Source organism: Dendrobates tinctorius, unplaced genomic scaffold, assembly GCF_039654945.1.
Source record: "Dendrobates tinctorius isolate UK_male_01 unplaced genomic scaffold, ASM3965494v1 ptg000009l, whole genome shotgun sequence".
NCBI lineage: Eukaryota > Metazoa > Chordata > Amphibia > Anura > Dendrobatidae > Dendrobates > Dendrobates tinctorius.
In genome coordinates this window covers 126004-151945 of record NW_027361677.1, presented here as the reverse complement: position 1 = coordinate 151945, position 25942 = coordinate 126004, and the positions used below count along the sequence as shown (strand labels likewise).

At 41.4% G+C, this 25942-nt stretch overlaps 1 protein-coding gene across 1 annotated transcript in view; it reads right to left on the bottom strand.

The window, feature by feature from the left end:
• The window catches only part of FTO (FTO alpha-ketoglutarate dependent dioxygenase), a 317082-nt gene that overhangs the window by 176774 nt on the left and 114366 nt on the right, over positions 1–25942 (bottom strand). The window contains exon 8 of the mRNA XM_073581498.1: positions 23403–23527. Within this exon, the coding sequence (XP_073437599.1) occupies positions 23403–23527 (125 nt within the window). The remainder of the gene's footprint in view (positions 1–23402; positions 23528–25942) is intronic.

The window sequence follows — 25942 nt, the reverse complement described above, 5'->3', positions numbered from 1 at the left end:
TCTGGGGTGTAATTCATCTGGACCTGGAGACTTGAATTCATTTAGGCTAGCTAAGTGTTTCTTCACTCTTTCTGTTTATGATGAGAATTCTATAAGTTCAGCTAAATAGTGAGAAAAACCAGGAGTCCAAGTGTATTCTACCTCTGCCCACCCAGCCTGATGGACAGCTGCAGCTTGTATTGAACAGTGTGAGATCACAGCTTGAAGGAGGGATACTGAGGAACTGTCAATCGTGCAAGGCTGGTGAAGACCTAGGTTAAACTTTCATAAAAGGCAAGGGCTTTCAAAGTTGATCAATATCAGAAAACATGTAAATTCCTAATATTAAGATGAAAATGTTATGAGTCCAGCTAAAAAGTGGGAGAAATCAGGAGTCAAAGTGTTATCAACCTCTGTCCTTCCAGCCTGATTGACAGCCGCAGCTTGTATTGAACAATGAGAGATCACAGCAGGAAGGAGGGACACTGAGGAACGCTAGACTTGTGAATACGAAGGTTAAACTTTCATAAAAGGCATGGGTTTTAACGTAGATCCCTATCATAAAGACGGTATGTTCCTAATGTTATAACGAGAATTTTGAGGTCAGGTAAAAAAGAGAAATCAGGAGTCCAAGTACATTCAATCTCTGCCCACGCAGACTGCCTTAGAGCTGCAGCTTGTATTAAACAGTGTAAGATCTCTGCAGCAGCTGGGAGGAAGCACACTGACGAGTTGTCAATCAGGCTACGTTGAAGATTAAAGTTAAACTTTCATAAAATGCATGGGTTTTAAAAGTAAGTACACCAGTCTCATCAGATCTAAAAGACCTATTGACTATGTGCAGCTTCTGAAATTTAATGACAAATCTACATGGCAATTTCATATAATGTGTGTGTGTGTGTGTGTGTGTGTGTGTGTGTGTATAAAAAAGCATTTGTATGAAATGCAGGTTTTGTAGCAGCCTTGTGCCGAGCAGAAATATGATGGCAACTAATGCCATAATGTAATTATCCGTCCACACAAGACTAAAGGCGGCAAATTCTTGGGATATCAACCATTTTTTGTTTTCTTGAAAAATTGTTCCCGCAATCATGTCCAGATGAGTATTATATATGATAACATAAAAGGTTTACACCATGTCCTTCACCTAGGAAAACAGCCCAGTGACAACCTCCATAGATTATTCTTCCTGCTGCCAAGAAGAAGCTGTAATATACTCAGAGCTGACACCGAGCAGAGCACCTTAGATAAGATGTATTTGTCGCTGATAAAGACAGATTGCCCCGGCATTCATTCTCAACGTGGCTACAGCAAATACATCACTGCGCTGCTGGCTCGGGGAGACAAAGGTTTCCATCCGCATCATTTGCTTGGCTATTATGAGCGGGACATTCTCATGATGTATAGCACTAAAAAACCCAGCACAGCTGTTTGCCAGTAAAAGGCGCGCAGCAGAATACGGTGAAGTCTCCCGGAAGGTAATGCGTGGAGACAGCGCTGAAGAAGCTCACCTGCTCCATCTACCATTAAACTGGCCAACCACTGCGTGTCTCATCGTCTCGCTACTGGGAGGCTCGAGCTACAGAACAAAGTCTTGATGCATTTCAATTACACACTGACAAATATGACATATGGCCTGTTATGTTTTACAGTCATAAACCTTCTAATAAGTCTTGAATAAAAGCTTACGTAACGCTAATTGGTTTTATTTGGCATCTTGCTGATACTTATCGCCGGGCTTTCTCCTCTGTTGACAATGATCCAATGGATCCAAGTCATAAAAATGGCCAAATTTGGTGGAGACTCACCAAATGACTTGGGTGGTCATCTGGAGAGGTCCAGGCCACTCCTTCGCTACATTCATAAATGGTTCCTTTTTTTTCCTTTTGTTCCCCGTGTTACGTGGATGACAGCAGCAGCTGTACCACCTAAGCGAGATAGATTGAATTTTCATAACCAGCTCCCCGAATTATTTTTTACCTTCAAAAGATAATTTATGAGCCGCTTGGGTGCCTTGGAGAGACAATATGCTAGGCTGTAAAATTAACTGTAACTGGCTTGTAGGGTTATAATTAACACCGGGAGGGAGGCAGGGGCATGTGGAGTAATTGATGTTGAAGCTGGAAAATAAAAGGAGCAATGGCAGTGTTGTTAAGGAAGCATGGTGCGTCAGAATCGACGTACGGCACTGGAAAGTTAATTACACATCAGATGTCTATTAATGGTTTTGGAATGGCCTAAAGAATGCCAAAGCAAGCAGATAATGCCCGATCCAAGACTTGACTGAAAGGACAATTTTTTTTTTTTAAATTTATACAAGGAATTTATGTCTGCAAAAATATAAAACTTATGGCTCTTGGAAAAAGAAAAGTCCTCTACTGAGGTCTCGAATTAAGTTGGTATTCCTATCTTGAACATTTATGGCATATCCACCAATGAAACCGGCAGTAGTATAGTAGTGCGGCGAAGACAATCTCCTGCGTAGCTTAGCCAAAAACCCCCCACAAAACAATCATTTACAGTGGGGGAAATAAGTATTTGATCCCTTGCGGATTTTGTAAGTTTGCCCACTGACAAAGACATGAACAGTCTATAATTTTAAGGGTAGGTTAATTTTAACATTGAGAGATAAAATCTAATATATAAAGTTCAAGTGTGTGTGTGTGTGTGTGTGTGTGTGTGTATATGTGTGTATGTATGTATGTATGTATGTATGTCCGGGATTGGCATCCGCACCGTCGCAGCTACAGCCACAAAATTTGGCACAGTCACACGTCTGGACCCCGAGAGTGTCCTAGGCTATGTTGTGATGCAAAAGTTTAACCCCGCACGTTCCAATTCACCAAACAATTTTGCCCCTATCTACATAGTGGGGAAAAAGTGTGTGTGCGCATCAAGCCCCGCCCCTCATTATGATGTTATGATTGCCATGGCGACGCTGATGTCATCGGTTGCAAGCCCCACCGCTCATTATGATGTCATAATGGTTGTCTATGGGATGGAGGATGTGTGATGGGTATATGGGCACTGGACTATGGGATGGAGGATATGTATGATGGGTATATGGGCACGGGACTATGGGATGGTGGATATGTATGATGGGAATATGGGCATGCGACTATGGGATGGAGGATGTGTGATGGGTATACGGGCATGGGACTATGAGATGAAAGATGTGTGATGGGTATATAGGCACTCGACTATGGGATGGCGAATAAGTATGATGGGTATATGGGCATGGGACTATGAGATGGAGAATATGTATGATGGGTATATGGGCATGGGACTATGGGATGGAGGATAATTATAATTTGTTATAACTAACCACAGTTAGTTACTATGCCCAGGCAGAGTCGGGCTCTTCAGCTAGTAACAAATAAAATCTAGAAAATCACATTGCAAAATGCAAATAAATTTATTTATACAGTGAGAAATAAGTATTTGATCCCTCTGGCAAACAAGACTTAATACTTGGTGGCAAAACCTTTGCTGGCAAGCACAGCAGTCAGACGTTTTTGTAGTTGATGAGGTTTGTGCAATTGTCAGGAATTTTGGTCCACTCCTCTTTGCAGATCATCTCTAAATTAAGATTTTGAGGCTGTCGCTTGGCAACTCGGAGCTTCAACTCCCTCCATTAGTTTTCTATGGGATTAAGGTCTGGAGACTGGCTAGGCCACTCCATGACCTTAATGTGCTTCTTTTTGAGCCGCTCCTTTGTTGCCTTGGCTGTATGTTTTAGGTCATTGTCTTGCTGGAAGACCCAGCCACAACCCAATTTTAATGTCCTGGGGGATAGAAGGAAGTTGTCACTCAGGATTTTACGGTACATGGCTCCATCCATTCTCCCATTGATGCGTTGAAGTTGTCCTGTGCCCTTAGCAGAAAAACACCCCCAAAACAAAATGTTTCCACCTCCATGCTTGACAGTGTGGACGGTGTTCTTTGGGTCATAGGCAGCATTTCTCTTCCTCCAAACACGGCGAGTTAACTTAATGCCAAAAACCTCAATTTTTGTCTCATCTTACCACAGCAACTTCTCCCAAACACTCACAGAATAATCCAGGTTTTCATTGGCAAACTTCAGACAGGCCTGCAGATGTGCCTTCTTGAGCAGGGGGACCTTGCGGGCACTGCAGGACTTTAAACCTTTTCGGCGTAATGTGTTACCAAAGGTTTTCTTGGTGACCGTGGTCCCAGCTGCCTTGAGATCATTAACAAGTTCCCCCCGTATAGTTTTAGGCTGATCTCTCATGTTCCTCATGATCAAGGATACCCCATGAGGTGAGATTTTGCATGGTGCCCCAGATCGATGTCGATTGACAGTCATTTTGTATTTCTTCAATTTTCTTACTGTTGCACCTAGAGTTGTCTCCTCACCCAGCGTCTTACTTATGGTTTTGTAACCCATTCCAGCTTTGTGCAGGTGTATGATCTTGTCACTGACATCCTTATAAAGCTCTTTGGTCTTGCCCATGCTGTAGAGGTTAGAGTCTGACTAAGTACGGTAATTGAATTTGTGGACAGGAGTCTTTTATAAAGGTGACTATGCAAGTCAGCTGTCTTTAATGCAGCTATCGACTTGATTAGGAGCGTCTAACTGATCTGTAGGAGCTAGAACTTGTAATGGTTGGTAGGGGATCAAATACTTATTTCTCACGGAAAAATGCAAATAAATTTATAGAATTTATACAATGTGATTTTCTGGATTTTATTTTTGATATTCTCTCTCAATGTTAAATTTTATCTATCCTTAGAATTATAGACTGTTCATGTCTTTGTCAGTGGGCAAACTTACTAAATCAGCAAGGGATCAAATACTTATTTCCCTCACTGTAAGCAGTAAACAGAAACGAGACGTATGTTTCAGTCAAGATTACCTTAGCAAACTACCAAATATCCCTCTCTCGGGAACATTGTAGATACAGATGAAGCTTAATGTCACGAAAACGAACAAGAATGCCCGAGGAGAATGCGGGGACGAAGACATTAATGTAATTATACGCAATTTCTTAAATCTATTCAATAGGGAATTACAGTTAGAACGGACAGAGAGGAGAAATCTGCCACAAGACACAATACACAGGATTATTGGAGGTGCAATCTTCTCTAAGTGAACACCTTAGGACAGAGATTAAACAGCCCTTGACCTTATTCGAGGAAGACTGATGTTCTAGAGAAAGGATGGTACAAGTATCTACAGTACTTGCACCTCTGAATCAGAACCTAAGACACAAAGTTTGGAATGATGGAAGACCCAAGACAAGACATTGTAGCCCTTTCAATGTCAGAGCTTTTGGTAACCACTAGTGATGAGTGAACGTGCTGGGATAAGGTGTTATCTGAGCATGCTCGGGTGCTAACCAAGTGTCTTTGGCATACTAAAATATGTTTTTGAGTCACTGTGGCTGCATGTCTCGAGGCTGTTCAACAGCCACAACATATCCAGGGACTGCCTAACAAACAGAAAATCCTCCTTATCCCAGCACATTTTCTCATCCCAACTAACCACCAATCCATAGGATATGTGATAAGTGAGATTTTATCAATTTCAGATTGGTAAGAGGGACTTCGACACCTTTGCTGATAAGTTGGATTAAGTGCCCATATGGCAGAAGGGTTCCCGCCTTTCTTTACCAGGCATAGAAGTGGTCACACCAGGTATTGCACTCAAGCTCTAATTATTGTGACTAAGTTTCAGTACCAGGCATGGCCACTGTAAAATGTACGAAGCAGCGCCCGTGTTTTCTGTTCTCATACCCAACATTAGAGACAGCTGTCACCGTATGATGGTTTATCAGCCACAAGGTATCTCTCCCAACACTTACATGCCCAGGAGGGTTTAGTCTTGTATTCACTATGAAAGAGTAAGGGGTACTTCACACTAAGCGAGATCGCCAAGGAGATCGCTGATGCGTCACCGATTTTGTGACGCGCCAGCGATCTGTGTGCGGCACGCATCGGCGACCGGCCCCCCCCGCCGGGTATCGCTGATCGTGCAGGAACGTCCTGGGCCGTTTTTTGATCGTTGGTCTCCCGCTGGCCAGCATGCATCGCTGCGTGTGGCAGCGGGAGACCATCGATCAGCGAGCTCCCAGTGCCATACAGCAGACGCTGGGAGCTGGTATCCAAGGTAAAAAGCGGGTAACTAAGCGTGCACGTCCCTTAGTTACCTGCTGTGTACCTTGGATACCAGCTCCCAGTGCGAGCACGCTGGTATCCAGGGTAAACAACGGGTAACTAAGAGATGCGCGCGCTTAGTTACCAACTGTTTAACTTGGATACCAGCTCCCAGCGCGAGCATGCTGGTATCCAGGGTAAACAGCGGGTAACTAAGAGATGCGCGCGCTTAGTTACCCGCTGTTTACCTTGGATACCAGCTCCCAGCGCGCGCACGCTGGTATCCAGGGTACACAGCAGGTAACTAAGGGACGTGCGCGCTTTTACCCTCTATTTACCCTGGTTACCAGCGTCCTCGCTGGTCCTGATCACTGGTGAGTCTGCTTGTTTGAGAGCTCCCCAGCGATCATGTAGCGACGCACCAGCGATCCTGACCAGGTCGTATCGTTGTCGGGATCGCCGGTGCGTCGTTTAGTGTAACCCTTACTGCCAAGCTCCTCTGGCAGCAGCTTATCCTGCCAAAAACAAAAGGACCGGCAGTCTGAAATCAGATACACCAAATCTTTATCTCCCCCAACATCACCTGTTAGAGGACAGTCGGGAACACACAGATGTGCACATTTTTTTAGTGAGCCTGTAGATACTGGTAGGTTCAGCTGACATTAGTCTAATATGTATGGGAACCTTAAAGGGAATTTGTCAGCAGATTTTTGCTACGTAATTTAAGTGCAGCAGGATCTGAGACCCTGCAGGATTCCACTCATGTGTCACTTGCTGTCATTTTGATACAATTACTGTTTTCTCTTCTGTAGATTTAGCAGAGCTCTTAATACCGAGATGTGTATAACCCCGCCCACATGACTGATTGGCAGCTTTCTGTGTACACTGTGCAAAGGCAGAAAGCTACTAATCAGTGGTGGGGGAGGAGTTACACATAACTTGGACTAGGACGCACGAGTCCTGTAGTGATAATCTCCTGATGATAAAACACTGATTTTATTGAAGCAGCAAAACAGCCTAGAAAGTGACACATCGCTGGGATCAGGGTCTCTGCACCTACATTATGCTGCTCTCAGATTACATACGGTAGCAAAAACCTGCTGACAGATCCACTACAACTTTCACAAAGGAGCAGGCTTAGGGCTTCATCACACCACGTCTCAGCCAAACAGTGGGTGCCAGCCGCTAGATGGATCCCAACCTTTACAAGTCTCAGCTCTGAAAACTCCACTGTAATGAGACTATGCACTATGACAGAGAAGGTAACCAAATATACATTTGTGAGGAATTTATCAATTTGAACTGAAAACTCCTGCAAATCAACATGTGTGACAAAACTGAGAAAATATTTGAAAGTTTGCACCGAACTCTGAAAAAAGTAAGAAGTGGGCATGGTCTCATTGGAGGTACAAACAAAGGCAAAGAAAAAGTAACACACCAGCTCAATCTGTCCATGTATCATTCAGTCTATGATTAAAAGCTTGATGCTCGAAACGCGTAGGCCTAGTGTGTTTATTTTTCCCCTTTTGATATTTTAATAGTGCCTAATAAATAAATGCTTTTATAGTCCTTTCCAGTGTGGTTGCTGGATGCCTTACCCCTTCTAATTGTTCATTGGAGGTAGTCTGGTTGACACGTGCCAGAAAAAATTACATGAAAGACAGATAATGGAAATGGTCATAACAGGCGTAGATTTAGATGGCGCATGAAATACCAATCTATATAATTGGTTCTTGTGTACATTTTTTCTTTTTCTGATAATTTAAAACTGTGAAGTTGATGGACAGCTTTTCCAAGCTCCTGTACAGTAAAGGGCAGAAACATACACCATGCTCAATACCCTGTAGATCATAGGCAATTTCAATAATTTTTATTGGGCTTTATAGATTATAGGCAACAGGTTTTCAATCATTTTTATTGTGTTTGACTTTCAATAGTTTTTGTTGTTTTTTTTTTAGATCATAGGCAATTGAACGGGTTTGCCATATGGAAATCCTAGAGCCAGTTGACAACCCCTGTGTGAGCCGCAATGGCTTCCATTAGCAGTTGTCACTTCAGAAAGTCATTAAGGTGTTGTAAGGATTCATGCTCTCTGCTAGGCATTAGGCAGCGTTCACACAGGCAATGCAGTTTTTATTGCTTTCCACCGGTTGCACAGCACCAAAACAAACTCAAACATAAATCCTGGCCTTGACCAGGCGCTAACTAAACAGAACAGTCTCTGACAACTCAGACATGGCTGAGCTAGCCCCAGCCCGGGCAAACCAAACAGCTATCGTCCAACCTTACGATTCTCGGCTCCAAGACACCACCAGTCTGCTCTGCTTCCCCAGCAGATTGACACATTCGCTGGTTACTCACACACTAAACTCTGCTCAACATCCAGAACTCCATCAGAAGACTGCCCCAGATTGAAGCTACTTCCTACTTCTTAGCAAAACTCTACATAGTAACATAGTTATTAAGGTTGAAGGGAGACTTTAAGTCCATCTAGTTCAACCCATATCCTATCCTAACTTGCCCTAACATGTTGATCCAGAGGATGGCAAAAAAAACCATGTTGCAACAAGTAAGCTTCACATTGGGGAAAAAAATTCCTTCCTGACTCCACATACGGCAATCAGACTTGCTCCTTGGATCAACGCAATATTAAGGAAACTAGTGTATATACCCTGTAATATTATATTTTTCAAGAAAGGCATCCAGTCCCTTCTTAAATTTTAGTAGGGAATCACTCATTACAACATCATATGGCAGAGAGTTCCATAGTCTCACTGCTCTTACAGTAAAGAATCCGCGTCTGTGAGTATGCTTAAACCTTCTTTCCTCCAGACGTAGAGGATGCCCCCTTGTCCCCGTCACAGGTCTAAGAGTAAAAAGATCATTAGAAAGCTCTTGGTATTGTCCCCGCATATATTTATACATTGTAATAAGATCACCCCTAAGCCTTCGATTCTCCAAACTAAATAACCCAAAATGTAATAACCTGTCTTGGTATTGTAGACCCCCTAGTTCCCTAATAACCTTGGTCGCTCTTCTCTGCACCCGCTCCAGTTCAGCTCTGTCTTTCTTATACACCGGAGACCAGAACTGTACACAGTATTCTAAGTGTGGTCGCACTAGTGACTTATATAGAGGTAAAATTATGTTCTCCTCATGAGCATCTATGCCTCTTTTAATGCATCCCATTATTTTATTTGCCTTTGCAGCAGCTGCCTGACACTGGCTGCTAAATGTGAGTTTGTCGTCCACCCATACACCCAGGTCTTTTTTTCAGTGACTGTTTTGCCCAGTGTTTTACAATTAAGCACATAATTATACATCTTGTTCGTTCTACCCAAGTGCATGACCTTACATTTATCCCCATTAAAGCTCATTTGCCATTTATCAGCCCAAGCTTCTAGTTTACATAAATCCTCCTGTAATATAAAATTGTCCTCCTCTGTATTGATTACCCTGCAGAGTTTAGTGTCATCTGCAAATATTGAAATGCTGCTCTCTACAAGGTCATTAATAAATATGTTAAAAAGAAGCGGGCCCAAAACTGACCCCTGTGGTACCCCACTGCTAACCGTGACCCAGTCTGAGTGTGCTCCATTAATAACCACCCTTTGTTTCCTATCCCTGAGCCAGCTCTTAACCCACCTACACATATTTTCCCCTATCCCCATTGTTCTCATTTTATGTATCAACCTTTTGTGTGGCACCGTATCAAAAGCTTTTGAAAAGTCAATGTACACCACATCCACTGCATTCCCTTGGTCCAGTCCGGAACTTACCTCTTCATAAAAGCTTATCAGATTAGTCTGACAGGAACAGTCCCTTGTAAACCCATGTTGATATTGGGTCATGAGGTTATTCTTCTCCAGATACTCCAGTATAGTATCTCTTAGAAAACCCTCCAGGATTTTACCCACAGTTGAGGTTAAACTTACTGGCCTATAATTTCCAAGTTCAGTTTTTGTCCCCTTTTTGAATATTGGCACCACATTTGCTATATGCCAGTCCTGTGGTACAGACCCTGTTATTATGGAATCTTTAAAGATTAAAAATAATGGTCTATCTATGACTGTGCTTAATTCCTGCAGTACTCGGGGGTGTATCCAATCCGGGCCCGGGGATTTGTCAATTTTAGTGATTTTTAGACGCCGTCGTACTTCCTGCTGGGTTAAGCAGGTGACATTTAACAGAGAATTTTTATCCCTGATCATGTTATCCGTCATGGGATTTTCTTGTGTAAACACTGTTGAAAAAAAGTCATTTAGCATATTGGCTTTTTCCTCATCCACCATTTCACCCAGACTATTTTTAAGGGGGCCAACACTATCATTTTTTAGTTTCTTACATGCGTATCTAATCAAGACCCTACAGAGATGGGATTTATCCCTGTCCTTCCCAGCTATGCTGTAGTGTTAAATATTACTAATAAAAAAATTAGGACTTCAAACACTATGATCTCTATCATTATAAGGTCATCTGAATATTTTAAGATGATTTTTTTTTCTTGATCTGTCAGAAATAACAGAATTTAGTAATTAATCAAATTAAAATAGTGGAATAAAGTATTATTTTGAAATTGGGAACATTCCACATCAATGAAAACTATATTGTTGATATATAGAGTTTACAATGTATGGAAAATACTGAATTACTGTATCCAACTGGAAAGAGCCCAGGTTATTCACACGCCATTCAATAAGCTCAGTCAGACACAAGACAATGGAGGCTCCAGTGATTTTGAGTGTTGATGCTATATTAGGCTTACTGAAAGCTTTGCAAATTACAAAAAAGCCCAGGTGAAAGATTGGAAGAGTCACCAGGGGTCAGGAGAAGGTGGCAAAGTCAGATGGCAAAGAAGAGGTTGAAGGTCAGAAAAGGAGCAGGTCTGTCTGTCATCACCACCGGTGTAAATTAGGGATGAGAAGTAACATATCCTGAGCTCTTTCTCCATGGCGCTACTATTAGTACTATATCCTTTTATTACATTTTTATGTACTATTTTCAACTTGCCCTATCGGAGGTATCTGACCAACATGGCCTGCGCTTCATCTAAACTCAGGTATCCAAGTCTAAATGGTTCCATCAAGGCAGTTAAAGGGTCTTTTCCATCTCTGTCTTTTATGGCTAAGAAGGGAATAACTAGGTCCCATCCACTATTGGTTGGGATCCGAAAATCTCAGAGTGCAGCTGCGCTTCACTGTTTGCGTAACTCACCAACAATGAATGGGAGCTAGGCCATCAGAGCAGCACACATTGCTACGCTGTTTTTGTAACCATTTAACTCATACGGGAGTTACGCAAACAGCGTAGAGTAGCGCAGCTGCAATCCGCCATTTTAACAACCCCACCAATGGTGGCTGTGTGCTAGAAGCGGTTGTTCCCTTCTCAGCATTAGAAAGTTGAGCTGGGAATAGCCCTTTAAAGGGGTTACCCATCTTAGTAAATGATGGCTTATCTCTGGTATCTCCCACCACGTAATGATGATCACCACTGACCCTAAAAACGGGCAAAGCTCGACCCACCTCTGCAGGAAATGAATGCCGATTCCTTTCAAGTTAATAACATTACTGCTGATGGAGGCCAGAAATACCCAGATAGAGAGGAAAAACTGGAAAAGGGAAGCACAGCTGCAGCCTCTTCATTCTCAGGACTGTTGAGGACTCTAGAACTATGACCTCATTAAGTGATGGCATATACCACCAAGATGGAACTAGCCTTTTAAAAGGAATTTGTCAACTTGTTTTTGAGAGCAGAAGACAAAGACCAGGATTCCTATGAAGAGTCACTTAGGCCTGTTTCACACTTCCGTTTTTGACCATCAGTCAAAATCCGCCAGTTTTGTAAAAAAACTGATCCGCCATTTTTTTTTGGGGAACCGTTTTTTTCCCCATTGAGTTGCATTACTGGCGGATCTTGACGGATGGCCATCCGTTGGATCCGTTTTTTTGCGGATCCGCCAAATTGTTTTCGTCCGCCGACATGCCTGGACGGACCTTGCATTTTACAGTGCACATGTCCGGAGGAAGGAATTCAGTTGGAATTTTAACCCTGAAATCCCGTCTGGCGGACGGAAAAGATTTTCTCTCTCTCTCTCTCTCTTGACTGCGGTTCCTTTAAAATTCTGCATTCAGAAAAAACGGATGTGTGAAAGAGGCCTTACTTGGTAGCTTACTGTAGCCTTGATAAAAATCACTGTTTAATTAGAAGCCTACTAAAAAAAAGGTGCCATGTAGTCCTTTGTGAGCTCTGTAAAACTCCACCCCCACCACGGATTGGCAGCTTTCTGCCAATGCACAGTGCACACAGAAAACAAGGATCTATCCAACGTGTATGGAGTCAGCTGTGTTATGCCCTGTTGCCTAGCATTACGGTAATTGAAACAAGGATCAGGCATATTGGATTTCAAACTTTTTGGCAGACTTTTTTTTTTTGTCCCCGGGGTGATAGGTTGTTGCCCTTGGTGGCTTGTTAAAACAGACCTATTTGATCAGACTAGTTGTTAGAATGCAAAGATGACCAAGTGACTTATACACATCACTTTAACCCTACGTTAACTACAGAAAGGATGACATACCACACCATACTCTTGAGGCTACCCGTGTAAGCCCAAGGCTACAAAAACATTGAGTCGTACACATCTGATCCGTGTGTTGACTCTATGTACCTCCCCTTTAAACATTCTTAAACACTTATCTTCTCTCAATCTCCTTTGTTCTTGGCTAAACCTGTCCAGGGCACCTAATCCCTCTTGTCTGCTAAAAAGTCTTTACCCACTTATCATTCTTTCATCAAGTTCTTGTGTTTTCAATACACTGGGACTAAGAAAACATCTTGGTCAAATAAGACGGTTGAGCAGACCAAGCAGTCAACACCGAGATACTCTCAAGATCAGTATAGATGGATGTCAAAAGGGGAGGAAATACTCCAGTATAACTTTCAGACCAATATTTTTATATAGCGCCTTAGGACCAGTACTATTGTATAATATATAGGGTTAGCCAGAGTCCCGTGGACTTTTAACTTCATCCAACTAGAGTCTTTAATACTCAAAATTAATATATGTAAAGTATATATGTAAAGTAGTTTTTTGCTCAGAGTTTTACAGCGTTGATAAATAATTTTTAAGATTTTTTTTCTATTCTATGTGAAACTTTTCTGTATATAAAATTGTTGGAGAGACCAAGTAATCAACACTTGCATACTTTCAAGATCAATTCATACAGATGAATGTGAAAGATGGAAGTACTGGAGTGTATATTATATACATATACACACATATTGGAGTTTCGGCTCTAGTTGCGGATTGGACACGCACAGGGTTTAATATCGAAACAAAGTAAATTTTATTGTCCTTCATGTACTTTTTAGCTCCAAAAAGGGTGAACAGATTTCTTTAGCACAAATGAATAACAAAAACAGTCCTCTGTTTTTTATGGTTAAGGCAAAACACATCAAATGGTCTAATCAATTTGCTGTCACAGGCACGTCTCAGTCTCTGACATAGGCTATCCACCATGAGCTGTCTTTCTCTAGTCTCAGCACAACATACCCTGCTGAGCTAACCCAGCTGCCTGTTATTAGGCCTGTAAGATCTGGAGTGCAGTATGGGAGAGACCTTTCCCACCCAGGTTCTTTCGGTCACTCCCACATCCCAGACACAAAATACAGTCATAATAAAATCATCTCAGTAACCTATTATTAGCGAACTTTCTCCCAGGTTTTACGTCACCGTGGCTAGGCACCTCAGTGATACACATCTGCCATCCAAGATCTTACCTCCTATTTCCTTACAATATAACATAATAGAATATAATATATAGACACACATACACAGGCACATGTAAATTCATCAACATTTAAATTGCAACACCAAGAAGAAAAAGTCATGTTAGTATACAAATGACGAAAAAATTGAAACAAAGTTTTCAAGACATCTCCATCTATTCAGTTTCAAGTATGAGCATCAAGCACAGAAATCCCTACACTTACAGCCTTGGCTGCCATCACTTATTATTGGGTTATTCATGGGTGTCGGGGGAATGTTCTGCTGTGCTGAATGCACTTGGCCAAATCATCAAGATCCGCTGCTGGCAGCTCCTTTTCAATTGCTGACCAGTGACATCCCAGACGTGCTCTAAGGGAGACAAGTCCGGGGACGCTGCGCACTGTGGTATAATGTTTAAGCTGTCGAACGATTTTTAAGAATATCTTGAAAATTATTTCACTTGACGAAAGCATTTTGTTTACTCGCCTAGTAATTGACAGCCTATTTACATTGTACGATTATCGGGAAATGAGGCATACTACCATATATACAGTAGGGGAAATAAGTATTTGATCCCTTGCTGATTTTCTAAGTTTGCCCACTGACAAAGACGAACTGTCTATAATTTTAAGGTTAGGTTAATTTTAACACAGAGATAGAATATCAAAAATGAAATCCAGAAAATCACATTGTATAAATTATATAAATTTATTTTCATTTTGCAGGTGAGAAATAAGTATTTGATCCCCTACCAACCATTAAGCGTTCTGGCTGCTACAGACCAGTTAGACACTCCTAATCAACTTGTTACCTGCATTAAAAAGGCAGCTGTCTTACATAGTCACCTTTATAAAAGACTCCTGTCCACAGACTCAATTAATCAGTTAGACTCAAACCTCTACAACATGGGCAAGACCAAACAGCTTTCTAAGGAAGTCAGGAACAAGGATCATAGACCTGCACAAAGCTGGAATGGGCTACAAAACCATAAGTAAGACGCGGGGTGGGAAGGAGACAACTGGAAAAATGGAAGAAATTCAAAATGACTGTCATTTGACATCGATCTGGGGTACCATGCAAAATCTCACCTCGTTGGGTATCCTTGATCAGGAGAAAGGTGAGAGATCAGCCTAAAACTACACAGGGGGAACTAGTTAATGATCTCAAGGCAGGTGGGACCACAGTCACCAAGAAAACCATTGGTAACACAATCTGCAAAAGTTAAAAATCCTGCAGTGACTGCAAGATCCCCTGCTTAAGAAGGCACATGTGCAGGCCCATCTGAAGTTTGCCAATGAACACCAGGATGATTCTGTGAGTGATTAGGAGAAGGTGCTGTGGTCAGATGAGACAAAAATTGAGCTCTTTCGCATTAACTCAACTTGCCGTGTTTGGAGGAAAGGAAATGCTGTCATGACCCAAAGAACACCGTCCACACTGTCAAGCATGGAGGTGGAAACATTATTTTTTTGGGGTGTTTCTCTGCTAAGGGCACAGGACTACTTCACCGCATCTATGGGAGAATGGATGGAGCCATGTACCGTAAAATCCTGAGGGACAACCTCCTTCTCTCCGCCAAGACATTAAAAATGAGTCGTGGCTGGGTCTTCCAGCAAGACAATGACCCAAAACATACAGCCAAGGCAACAAAGGAGAGGCTCAAAAAGAAGCACATTAAGGTCATGGAGTGGCCTAGCCAATCTCCAGATATGAATCCCATTGAAAACTTATGGAGGGAGTTGAAGCTCCGAGTTGCCAAACGACAGCCTCAAAATCTTAATGATTTAGAGATGATCTGCAAACAAGTGTGGACCAAAATTCCTCCTGACATGTGCACAAACCTCATCATCAACTACAAAAAACGTCTGACTGCTGTGCTTGCCAACAAGGGTTTTGCCACCAAGTATTAAGCCTTGTTTGCCAGAGGGATCAAATACTTATTTCTCATTGCAAAATGCAAATAAATGTATATAATTTACAAAAATGTGATTTTCTGGATTTAATTTTTTATATTTGCTCTCTCAAATGTTAAAATTAACCTACCCTTAAAATTATAAGCTGTTCATGTCTTTGTCAGTGGGCAAACTTAGAAAATCAGCAAGGGATCAAATACTTATTTCCCCCACTGTAGAATATATTATGCTCAATGAGATTTTCAGAATGGGATGTAACAAAAATTAGCGATCAAAGGATTAAACATCTGTCTGAATTTCTTGTGCGTAAACCGATTAAAAAAAATATTTAACAGCAAAGTCAATGGAAACCTGTTAGGGTTGGTTTCCTTAGAATACAATCTTATATGCATATTGAGCAGATATTTTTTTTTTGCATATGAAAGCGGGTGATCAACATTGTTTAAGAACTTACTTAAATTCACAATTGGCATTTTTTAAAATTAAGAGCAGGTCTCATTACATTTCCAGCTGCTGACCATCCCAATGTTTTAGGTGCAGGTTACAAAAAAGGACAAAGAAAGGGTCACATCGTCAGTTGGGTGATACGTCTGTCAGACTAACGTCACCCACCATAAACAAACGGAGCATAATGAGGAAGCTGTGGCCTGCTTCTTTTAACAAGTCGGCTTCGTCCTATTTATCTTACGTTTACTAAGTTGTTAAGAGAGTTTTAACATGATGACGAGACATTAGATCCTCCGTGCAGTATCCAAGTGTTGACCAACCTGATCATGACCTCAGAAACACATACCTGCAAGTCACAGGTGGCGATGCCACAAGACAAGCTGGGCGCCAACATCATACCCATATACTGTCAAGAAAGTTATACGGTTATTGTACCTACTTGGTGTGTATTAGCATGCATTTTTTTCTTGTGTTTAAGGCTTCTTTTTCTAGTCGTTTTAGCATTTTTAGTGGCATTTTGCAATTTTTTTTTTTTTTAAGCCTTTCGTGTTCGTGACATTTTTAACACAAATTTTTTTTAAGTCTTATACAGCAGCCAATGGTAAAAGTGCCACACCTAAAAATAAAGTAAAAAAAAAAAGCCTCTGCCTCCCAACCCTGACCAAAAAAAATAAAAAATTTATATGTGAATTTCAAAATATGCCAGAATCCTATTCCATTCCATTCCCATTCAGCCATCGTGATAAAGGCGTGTTGGCCGGAGAAAGGATTAAATATCTGTTTACATGGAGCAAACTGGCGGCACGATATGACCATTGATAGGTAGAACTTTATTGATAGTTGATTGTTTAAATGCCTGTTTACACGGGCAGACCAAAGTAAACAATTTGCACGGAGCGATCTGTAGTAGATCTCTCAGTGCGCATAGGCTGCCATAGTTCTTGGCAGAAAGAGTTCTGTTGACACAGAGCAACGCCGAGGACGATGATCTTTTGTGTTGGGCAAAAGATAATTTCACAAGATGAAACAAGTATTTTTAACAGTGCTCGTTCACGATTATCTTTCAGTGTCCAAATTAGAAAAGGCTTCTTTTTTCACCACTTTAAAGCTCCTTAAAGGGAATCTGTCACCTTTTTTCGAGTATGAGCTGCCAGCACCGACATCAGGGGCTTATCTACAGCATTCTGTAATGCCCTGTACTGCGCACTGCAGGACTCTGCTCTGCTCTCAACAGGGCGGAGCAGTGCACCTGCGCAGGAGCCACAACAGGACGGGAAGAAGAGGACGGCATCGTATGAAGATGGGAAGCGCCGGACCGGACCACGATACCCATCGGACTGCACCGGAAGCTGGGGTAGGTATAATCTAACTCTATTTTCTTCTCTTTCAGGTTACATCTACAGCATTACAGAATGCTGTAGATAAGCCCCTGATGTCAGTACCGGCAGCTCATATTCAAAAAAAGGGGTGACAGATTCCCTTTAATATATCAAGAAAACTCATGCATAAAAACAATTAGGAACAGAAATTACTACAAATGCGGAACTTCAAGAATCAAAAATACATGTGCGCCTTTACCTCTACCCATTAAAGTGTCAAAATGTAATCCTCAATATTCCTCTGCATGTTGGAAAGGGCTGCGGGACCCTTGCGGATCTGCTCTATTTGTTGGAAGTGATAGACTGGAATAATTCTGGAACGATGTATTTGATCGGATATTCAGAGTTGGTTGGTCTACAGTGGACACATGTCCTGAAATGGCACAGTTAAATGTAAAGATAAAGCAGATCCCCAGGGAACCGCGATGGGTGGCGTCTCAGATCTAAGATGCAGCTAGCAGTCCTATCCACAGCACAGACAATAAACGTATAATTTCTGGAGGTCCGGCTGCTGATATGTCCATTAATCCCAAGAACTGAGGCCAAAATTCCCAAAGCAGAGCATGTGCACACACCTGTTATATAAACAGTGATTAAGGAAGTGGTCACAAATGCTCATTACCGCTCCCTTCACATTGAGGATTTTAGGACTCCTGTTGTGATGATTGGTGGGTGTCCTAGTGGTGAAACACACCAGTACCATGTGAACACCTTTGCTGGAACTAAAATGCACTAAAGGGCCTGTCGCACTAAGCGATATCTCTAGCAATATTGCTATAACTTGTGACGTTATAGCGATATTGCTAGCGATATCGCTATGTGTGATACTTACCTACGACCGGCTCCCCTGCTGGTTATCGCTGATCGCGCAAGATCAGGCTGGACCGTTTCTCGTCGTCAGCTTCCTGCGGCACTTCCTGTGGAGAGACGAGCGACGAGCGTGGAGCCGGGCGGGAGGACGCAGGATCGCCTAGTGTGACAGGTAAGTAGCGACCCCCATCCCCAGCGATGTCGCTGGTGAGATCTGCCTGTGTGGCAGCTCACTAGCGACCACTTAGCGATGCACCAGCGATCCTGACCGCGTCATATCGCTGGTCGGGATCACTGGTGCATCGCTAAGTGTGACAGTACCTTAATGAGAATGTTGACAAGCTAAGATACGTAGAAATGAGAAGACTTCTAATAAACAGATTTCATTTTTATCAGATAATGATGACAGAGAAAGAGGGTCCTGGGGTCGTATCCCACCAATGACAGCATCAGCAAGGAACTTCTATGCTCTCCCTGAGTTTCCTCCGGGTTCTCCGGTTTTCTCCCACATGTCAAAGACAAAACCCTTTCAGACAATGTTACATATCGCAATAAACAATCAAAATGTGTTATAATTAGAGATGATCGATTCAATGCAAACCAAATTTGAACACATTTTCATGACATTCACAGACGTCAGGGAATTTGAACAATTTTAAATTTGACGCTTGCGAATTAAAAAATGCCAGCGCTACCTTGTTACACATTTCAGAAGATTCCATCAGTCAAACAAGGCCGAGATGACCTCAGGTTTGACCTAAGGCTTTCCCATAATGTCCTGCAGCTATCAAATATCATGGTATAAGGGAACCAATTAGGAGGGACTACAATACCCTGTATAAAAGCCTAAGCAGAGAATGCAGCATCCATTTTACGTAGATTTTAGGAGAGTGAACGTTCTTCACTGCTCATCAATAGAGGTAAGAAGAGAACGTATCAGACAAATACACAGACAGTACTATACATAGACATAGATACATACATAGACAGTGTTTTATAGCTGCACCTGAAAGAATATGAGACTAGTAGTCTGGGAATATTTCAGAAATTTAGTTCATAGTGAAATAGAGATAGGAAAGGTGCCAGTAGCAGTGGTAGATTCAGTTTGATACGTCAGTGAATTCCAACTGCAATTACAAATTTCTTTACTTCAATTCAATGCACTAGAAAGCAAAGGCAAGACAGCACAATAACATTTATAGAAAAAAAAAACATTTAAATCGGTGTCAGACACTGTAATTGCTTGTCAAAAAACTGTAGTGTATCTTTGCATTTATTTTGCAACTGTTTTTGAGAAGGGGGAAAAAAACAACAAAATTTCCCTACAATACAGACATTTAACTGACTATCAACCTAAAATGCCATTATATTTTAGCTGCTATGTTCTATCTACCTCATTGTGATACCTGTATAATTTTTGTCTAAATTTATATGTGCAATAAAATTTATTATTGTTTATAATCCTCTCTCAACTGTGGTATATCTCTACCTTATCTATATTGTATTTAACATACAATATATTGCTGATTTATTCTATGCTACTAGTAGTTATATACACACTTGAGATTCAGTTTTCGGTTTTATTTAACTGCGACTGTCTACATCACAAAGTATGCATCTTATTACAAACAATTTTTTTATGCATATCTGTTTTACCAGTCAAATTTTACATCCGCACATTCTACTTTGTTGCAGGTTCCAACTTTTTGTTCCTACCTTGCATTTCAACATTTTTTGTGAATAAGAAATAATGGAAAAACCACACACACCACACCCATAGTGCAGACTGCTGCAACATTTTGCTTTTTAATACATAAACGGACTATTAGAGCGCCTTAATCTTAGTCCAATAGCCAAAAATACCTTAATCAATGTGATTCAAGACAGAAGTAAAAAACAATGTCTTTATTGAAAAATAGTACAAGTATAAAAACACTAAGTAGAAATATAGCACATTTAGGAACAGGCGGGCAGCCATATAACCTTACAAGCCAAGGTTAACACCATCACAATGGACCAGTTCATTAATTTTTAAGGAAAATAATTAAAGTGCATAGTGCAACGCCATATAAATAGCAATCATACCAAAATGAAAAATAGTCCATGAAGCAATGCCAAAAGTACAATATGAAAGGTCAAATCACAGTGAAATTACATTAAATGTGAAAATCCCCAATATTATGTCCACGAATAGTAACCAGGAACTACGGGGTTAAGATATGAATGTTCACTAAGATCACCTAAGGCAGAGCTTACCCATGATGGTTGTATAACCCGAGCGCAGTTGCCCCGATGCGCGTTTCGCTGTGGCTTCCTCGGGGGGGCAGTGCTTTTTGCAAGTGTACCAGCATTTCATTTTGGCAAGTGTGGAATAATTGATGTTGAAAAGAAGTTAGTTATATTGTTTTTCAAAATGTATGGTAAAAAAGTGGCAATGGATACGGTAGTATAAAATAAAAAGGATTACAGACCATGGCTGTAAATGTTGTAGCCACTAGCAGAAGCAGCACAAAAACTGGCGCCAACGAGTTCGGGCAGTAGTACTACCAAATGCAGGAAACAATTGGCATATTTTGTCTCTGGCAAGCGTAATAGTGGGGAGGATAATACATGAAACATTTTTTCTCAGTTAAAGCAGGATAAAGTTATCTCTAACAGTGATAATCAGTTTTAGTTAGCAACCAGTACAGAGCAATCTGTTTGATCATAAATGATGAAGTAGGATAATTTTTGGACAGTATTTGATATGATGACCTCATAAAAATAATATGGATAATAATGAACTAATAATATATTAATAATATATTAAAATTATTCAGTATAACATATTCAAGGCATCAGTGATAAAAGTATGACGACTTTCTACACGACTGCTAGGGTCCCTGAATCCTGAGACCCAAAGTCTCCGGTGTGAATGGAACAATAATGCATATGATCTATTACTGCTTGATACAGTTCTTTGGAATTTAAAAAAGTAGTGTCACAAAAGTGAATAGAGTGCGCGCTATCCTTCACACATGCGATTTTTGGACCTTCATTCTCCGGATTATTTCGTTCCTAGTGGTTGGACCACAAATGTTTTGTGTTGGTGCGAATTGGTTAGCAGGATCTGATCCATTCAGTTCCAGGCTGACTAAATCAATAGAAGAGCTATGCATACAGTCAGGCAGCAGACAGGTCTTAGGGCTCCCGACCAGCGACCATGGATGGGCCAAATCCTGCGAATCAATTTTCACTTGCTCTACTAGTGATCATACCTACGAGGATAGGTGATCAAACATTTTTGGTAAGAAAAGTCCTTTAAATATATTATCTCCATTTAGAAAGTACATAAAGTTTCAATTCCAGAGTTATTATTCAGGAACTGGCAAGGTACCATCATGTGGAACTGGCCTAACTGCAGATCCATGTACAGGGTAATTAATCTTATGTTTGTTCTTTGCAGAAAATCCCTTCAGTTTGACAAAAAAAAAGTAGCAGTCATCACTATGATTTTGGGTTCTCTCCAAATCATGGGAACAGCAAATACCATAGCCACTTTCCTCATATCCAACCAGTCACGAAGACCATTTGAACAACTTGAGCATATCACATGAGGGGCCCAGCTTTTGTCTTGATCAGCAAGTGGACACGTAAAGTACATCTGGTCCATCTTTTTAATATCAAGAGTGATTGATCGTACTTGGCCTTTTGGTGTAAAAGAACCACACAGAGCAGAATCTGTTCGGGCGATTGATACACTGTCGGGGCATTTTTCTCCTTTAAAACAGATCAAACAATAAGTAAAGGGCCTGTCACACTAAGCGATATCGCTAGCAATATCGCTATAACTTGTGACGTTATAGCGATATTGCTAGCGATATCGCTATGTCTGATACTTACCTATGACGGCTCCTCCGCTGGTTATCGCTGATCGCGCGAGAACGTCCTGGACCGCGTCTCGTCGTCAGCTTCCTGCGGCGCTTCCTGTGGAGAGACGAGCGTGGAGCCGGGCGGGAGGACGTCAGGATCGCCTAGTGTGACAGGTAAGTAGCGACCCCCGGCCCCTGCGATGTCGCTGGTGAGATCTGCCTGTGTGGCAGCTCACTAGCGACCACTTAGCGATGCACCAGCGATCCTGACCGGGTCGTATCGCTGGTACATCGCCAAGTGTGACAGTACCTTAAGTTCAGTTCAATGGTGGTGACAAACTAAAAAAAAAAAAAATGCGATGAGCCGACTGACTATCTGTAGACATTTCCCCAGAGATGACAGAGGCAGCTTGTGTTTAGAGCTGGTGTTACTGGAGGTAATCTGGTAGATAACTATATACAGTTGTGAGGTAAACTGGTCGGCCTATTCCTTACAGATGAACATTTGCAGACAGGCAGATTCTCAGAGTGATATTGGCTGCTTTCAGGTTCTGCGGAGACCCTCACTCAGTTACACCTCAGTGGCTGAGCTGTTTTCTTCCCTCTGAGGCGACTTGCCCTCCCAGAAATGCTGTGAGAATCCTCCCACAATGGCGGCGGTCCGCTGCCTTCCCATCTATCTTCCTGTGGCAGGGCGCAGATCCCTGTAGAGACCTGTCTCCTGTCACTCTCACATACCAGCCCTTGCTGCCAGCACCATCCTTTTCTTACTGACTCAAATCTCACCACCTCATAACCGTTAGCTCCTCCCCATAACATGTGACTTTCCGTGAAGCAGTCACTGACTGACTACACTGTCAATACGCCTTCCCATAAAACTCACTAAAACCTTTACTGATGATTTCCCTGTAAGAAAATTCACAATTAAGACAAGCAAAGAAATGGGAATAACATAGGAAAAACCACATACGCTGAAAATGCAGAAATGACGTAATAACAAAAATGCTTCTATCTCAGAAACTTTATGTGATAGAGCAAAACTAAGCGTATTTTTGGAATCAGCGCATCAAACTCCATAAAACAGACATATTACCTTTGCTGATGATTTTTGCTGTGTTGACCAGTGAATTATCAATCTCACCTCTTTCTCCATTGAAGCCGCAGGTCTTGGCGCTCGGCTAGTAATGGCGTAATGCACTGGAGTATTTTGTACTTGTCTTCCCCAGTCCAGCAGTCTTTTTCGAGCTCTTTTAGCAATAGGCTGGTCTGTGCAGCAATTAGGTGAAGGGGGAAAGAAGGGGAAAAACACGTAAAATTAATAAAAAGCTCATAGGCAAATGAGGACAGTAAATCAATAAATTTTCATTATTACTATTGCATGTTTGCCAGTTAATCAATATGGGAAATGATGACCGAAAATGGTCACCATATATTTGGACTTTAGTCAATATATGCATCACATAAAACAAGCCATAAAATAGTAAGGTTTAACTCATTTGCAACCTAAGTTACTCGCCAAGAGCACAAAATTTCATATAAACTATGTAGGTTGTATATAACACTATAAACAAAAACATGCAAACGCTATAATCCTATACGGAAAAAGGCAATTAGTTGAAAAATGTATCAAACAATTCCATTTCTTACGCGTTTAACTCATTTTCTACATTCTTTTTCAACATGGAAATCCATTCCACAACTTTTGTAATACTCAGAATATAATAATATAAATAATTGATAACAAATGGGATCACAAAGACCCAAGAAAGGAATTGATTAAATACAACTATGCAAAAAGGGTCCAAGGACCCCATAACTCAGCCTCTCTCTAATGAGTATTTAACATTTACATTTTTTATTCACATTACCTTAACCCCTTAATGAAAACAAAAAGGACCCTTTTTCCCCTATTTTTGCCCCTCTGCTTTAATTTTTTTATTATTTCTCCATGGACGTGGCTACATGTAAGCTTTGTTTTATGTTGGACAAATAATCTTATTTTTAGAGCTGTTTTGGAGTTACATATAAACTACTGCGCAATTAATATAATTTTTATTTGGCGACGCAATAAAAAAAAGCTATTTTTTTGTTTAGTTTTTTGGACTATATTTCCAATGTTCATGTTTCAAGCCAAGTATTGAGTGAATTTTCCAGTTTACTACAGTCGTGTAGGCAACTGAAAAATGTGTAGGCTTATTTTTTCTTTTTTACATGAATAAAGTAAAAAGTATTTTCCACTAAAATACTATTTTTTTTCATTTGCATTACTTTTTCTACTTACGGTAATATTTTTACACATTTCTTGTGTATATTGTTTTACATTATATATTTCCTAAGAGATCAAAGATCTTTTTTTTTCCTTTATTGATCATTTTTTCACAGTGTAACTGAGACATCAATACAAACCAAAGTTACAGGGGAAAAACAGCTTCCCACAGTGGAATAAGTCATTGGCAGAGCTGATCTAAGGGCCCCGTCACACATAGCGATCTCGCTAGCGAGATCACTGCTGAGTCACAAGTTTTGTGACACAACAGCGATCTCACCAGTGAGATCGCTGTGTGTGACAGCGATCAGGGACGGGCCTCCCTGCCGGTATCGCTGATCTCTGTAGGAAATCCCTGGACATTTTTTTGGTCGCTGCTCTCCTGCTGGCCAGCACGCATTGCTGCGTGTGACAGGCGGGAGACCAGCGATCAGCGGGTAACTAACGTACATATCGGGTATCTAAGGGACGTGGGTCCCTTAGATAAACGATGTGTACCTTAGTTACCAGCGCGCTGATGCAGGGAGCTGGTAACTAAGGTACACATCGAGTATTTAAGGGACGCACGTCCCTTAGATACCCGATGTGTACCTTAGTTACCAGCTCCCTGCATCAGCGCGCTGGTAACTAAGGTACACAGCGTCGCTGGGCGCTCGGCGTCGCCGTGCTGATTGCTGGTGAAGCGGTCTGACAGCTCACAAGCAATCACATAGCTACTTTCCAGCGATCCTAACACGTTGATATCGTTGTCGGGATCGCTGGTGAGTCGCTATATGTGACTCCAGCTTAAGTCTGCCAGGACCCAGACGCTTTGTTACACCCGCATGCACCCAAGTCCATGTTCACACGTTCAGTATTTGGTCAGTATTTTACATCAGCATTTGTATTCAAAACCAGGAGAGGAACAATCAGAGGAAAAGTGTAATAGAAACCAGTCACCACTTCTGTATTTATCACCCACTCCTGGTTTTGGCTTATAAATACTGATGTAAAATCCTGACCAAATACTGAACGTGGCCTAATGATCCCCATTGTCAGGTCCTAAAAAGGACTAACAATGCTTCATTACCCGGTATAGTGAAACAGAAGCGGTAATAAACTGCTTCTGTCTTCTCTGGATGGTCCCAGTTTTAGCAAGGTGCTGCAAACTTACAATAGCATGGGGTTAAAGCTTGGGACCAAACTTCATAAATTTACGGCATTTAGTTATAAGGTTAAAATATTAACAGTGAATTGGGTCAAAAGTGAGTTAATATTGCAGTGTCCTGTGTGTTGGTTTTTAGTCTCTGATTTGTATTACTGTCTGTGTTATTGGCAATGAATTTAGAATATTATTAGCGAACAAACATATGGACCGCCTGATTTATAAAGGTAAAATGGACGCTTTAAATACCAGCTAGAGAAAGGCTGGGTCA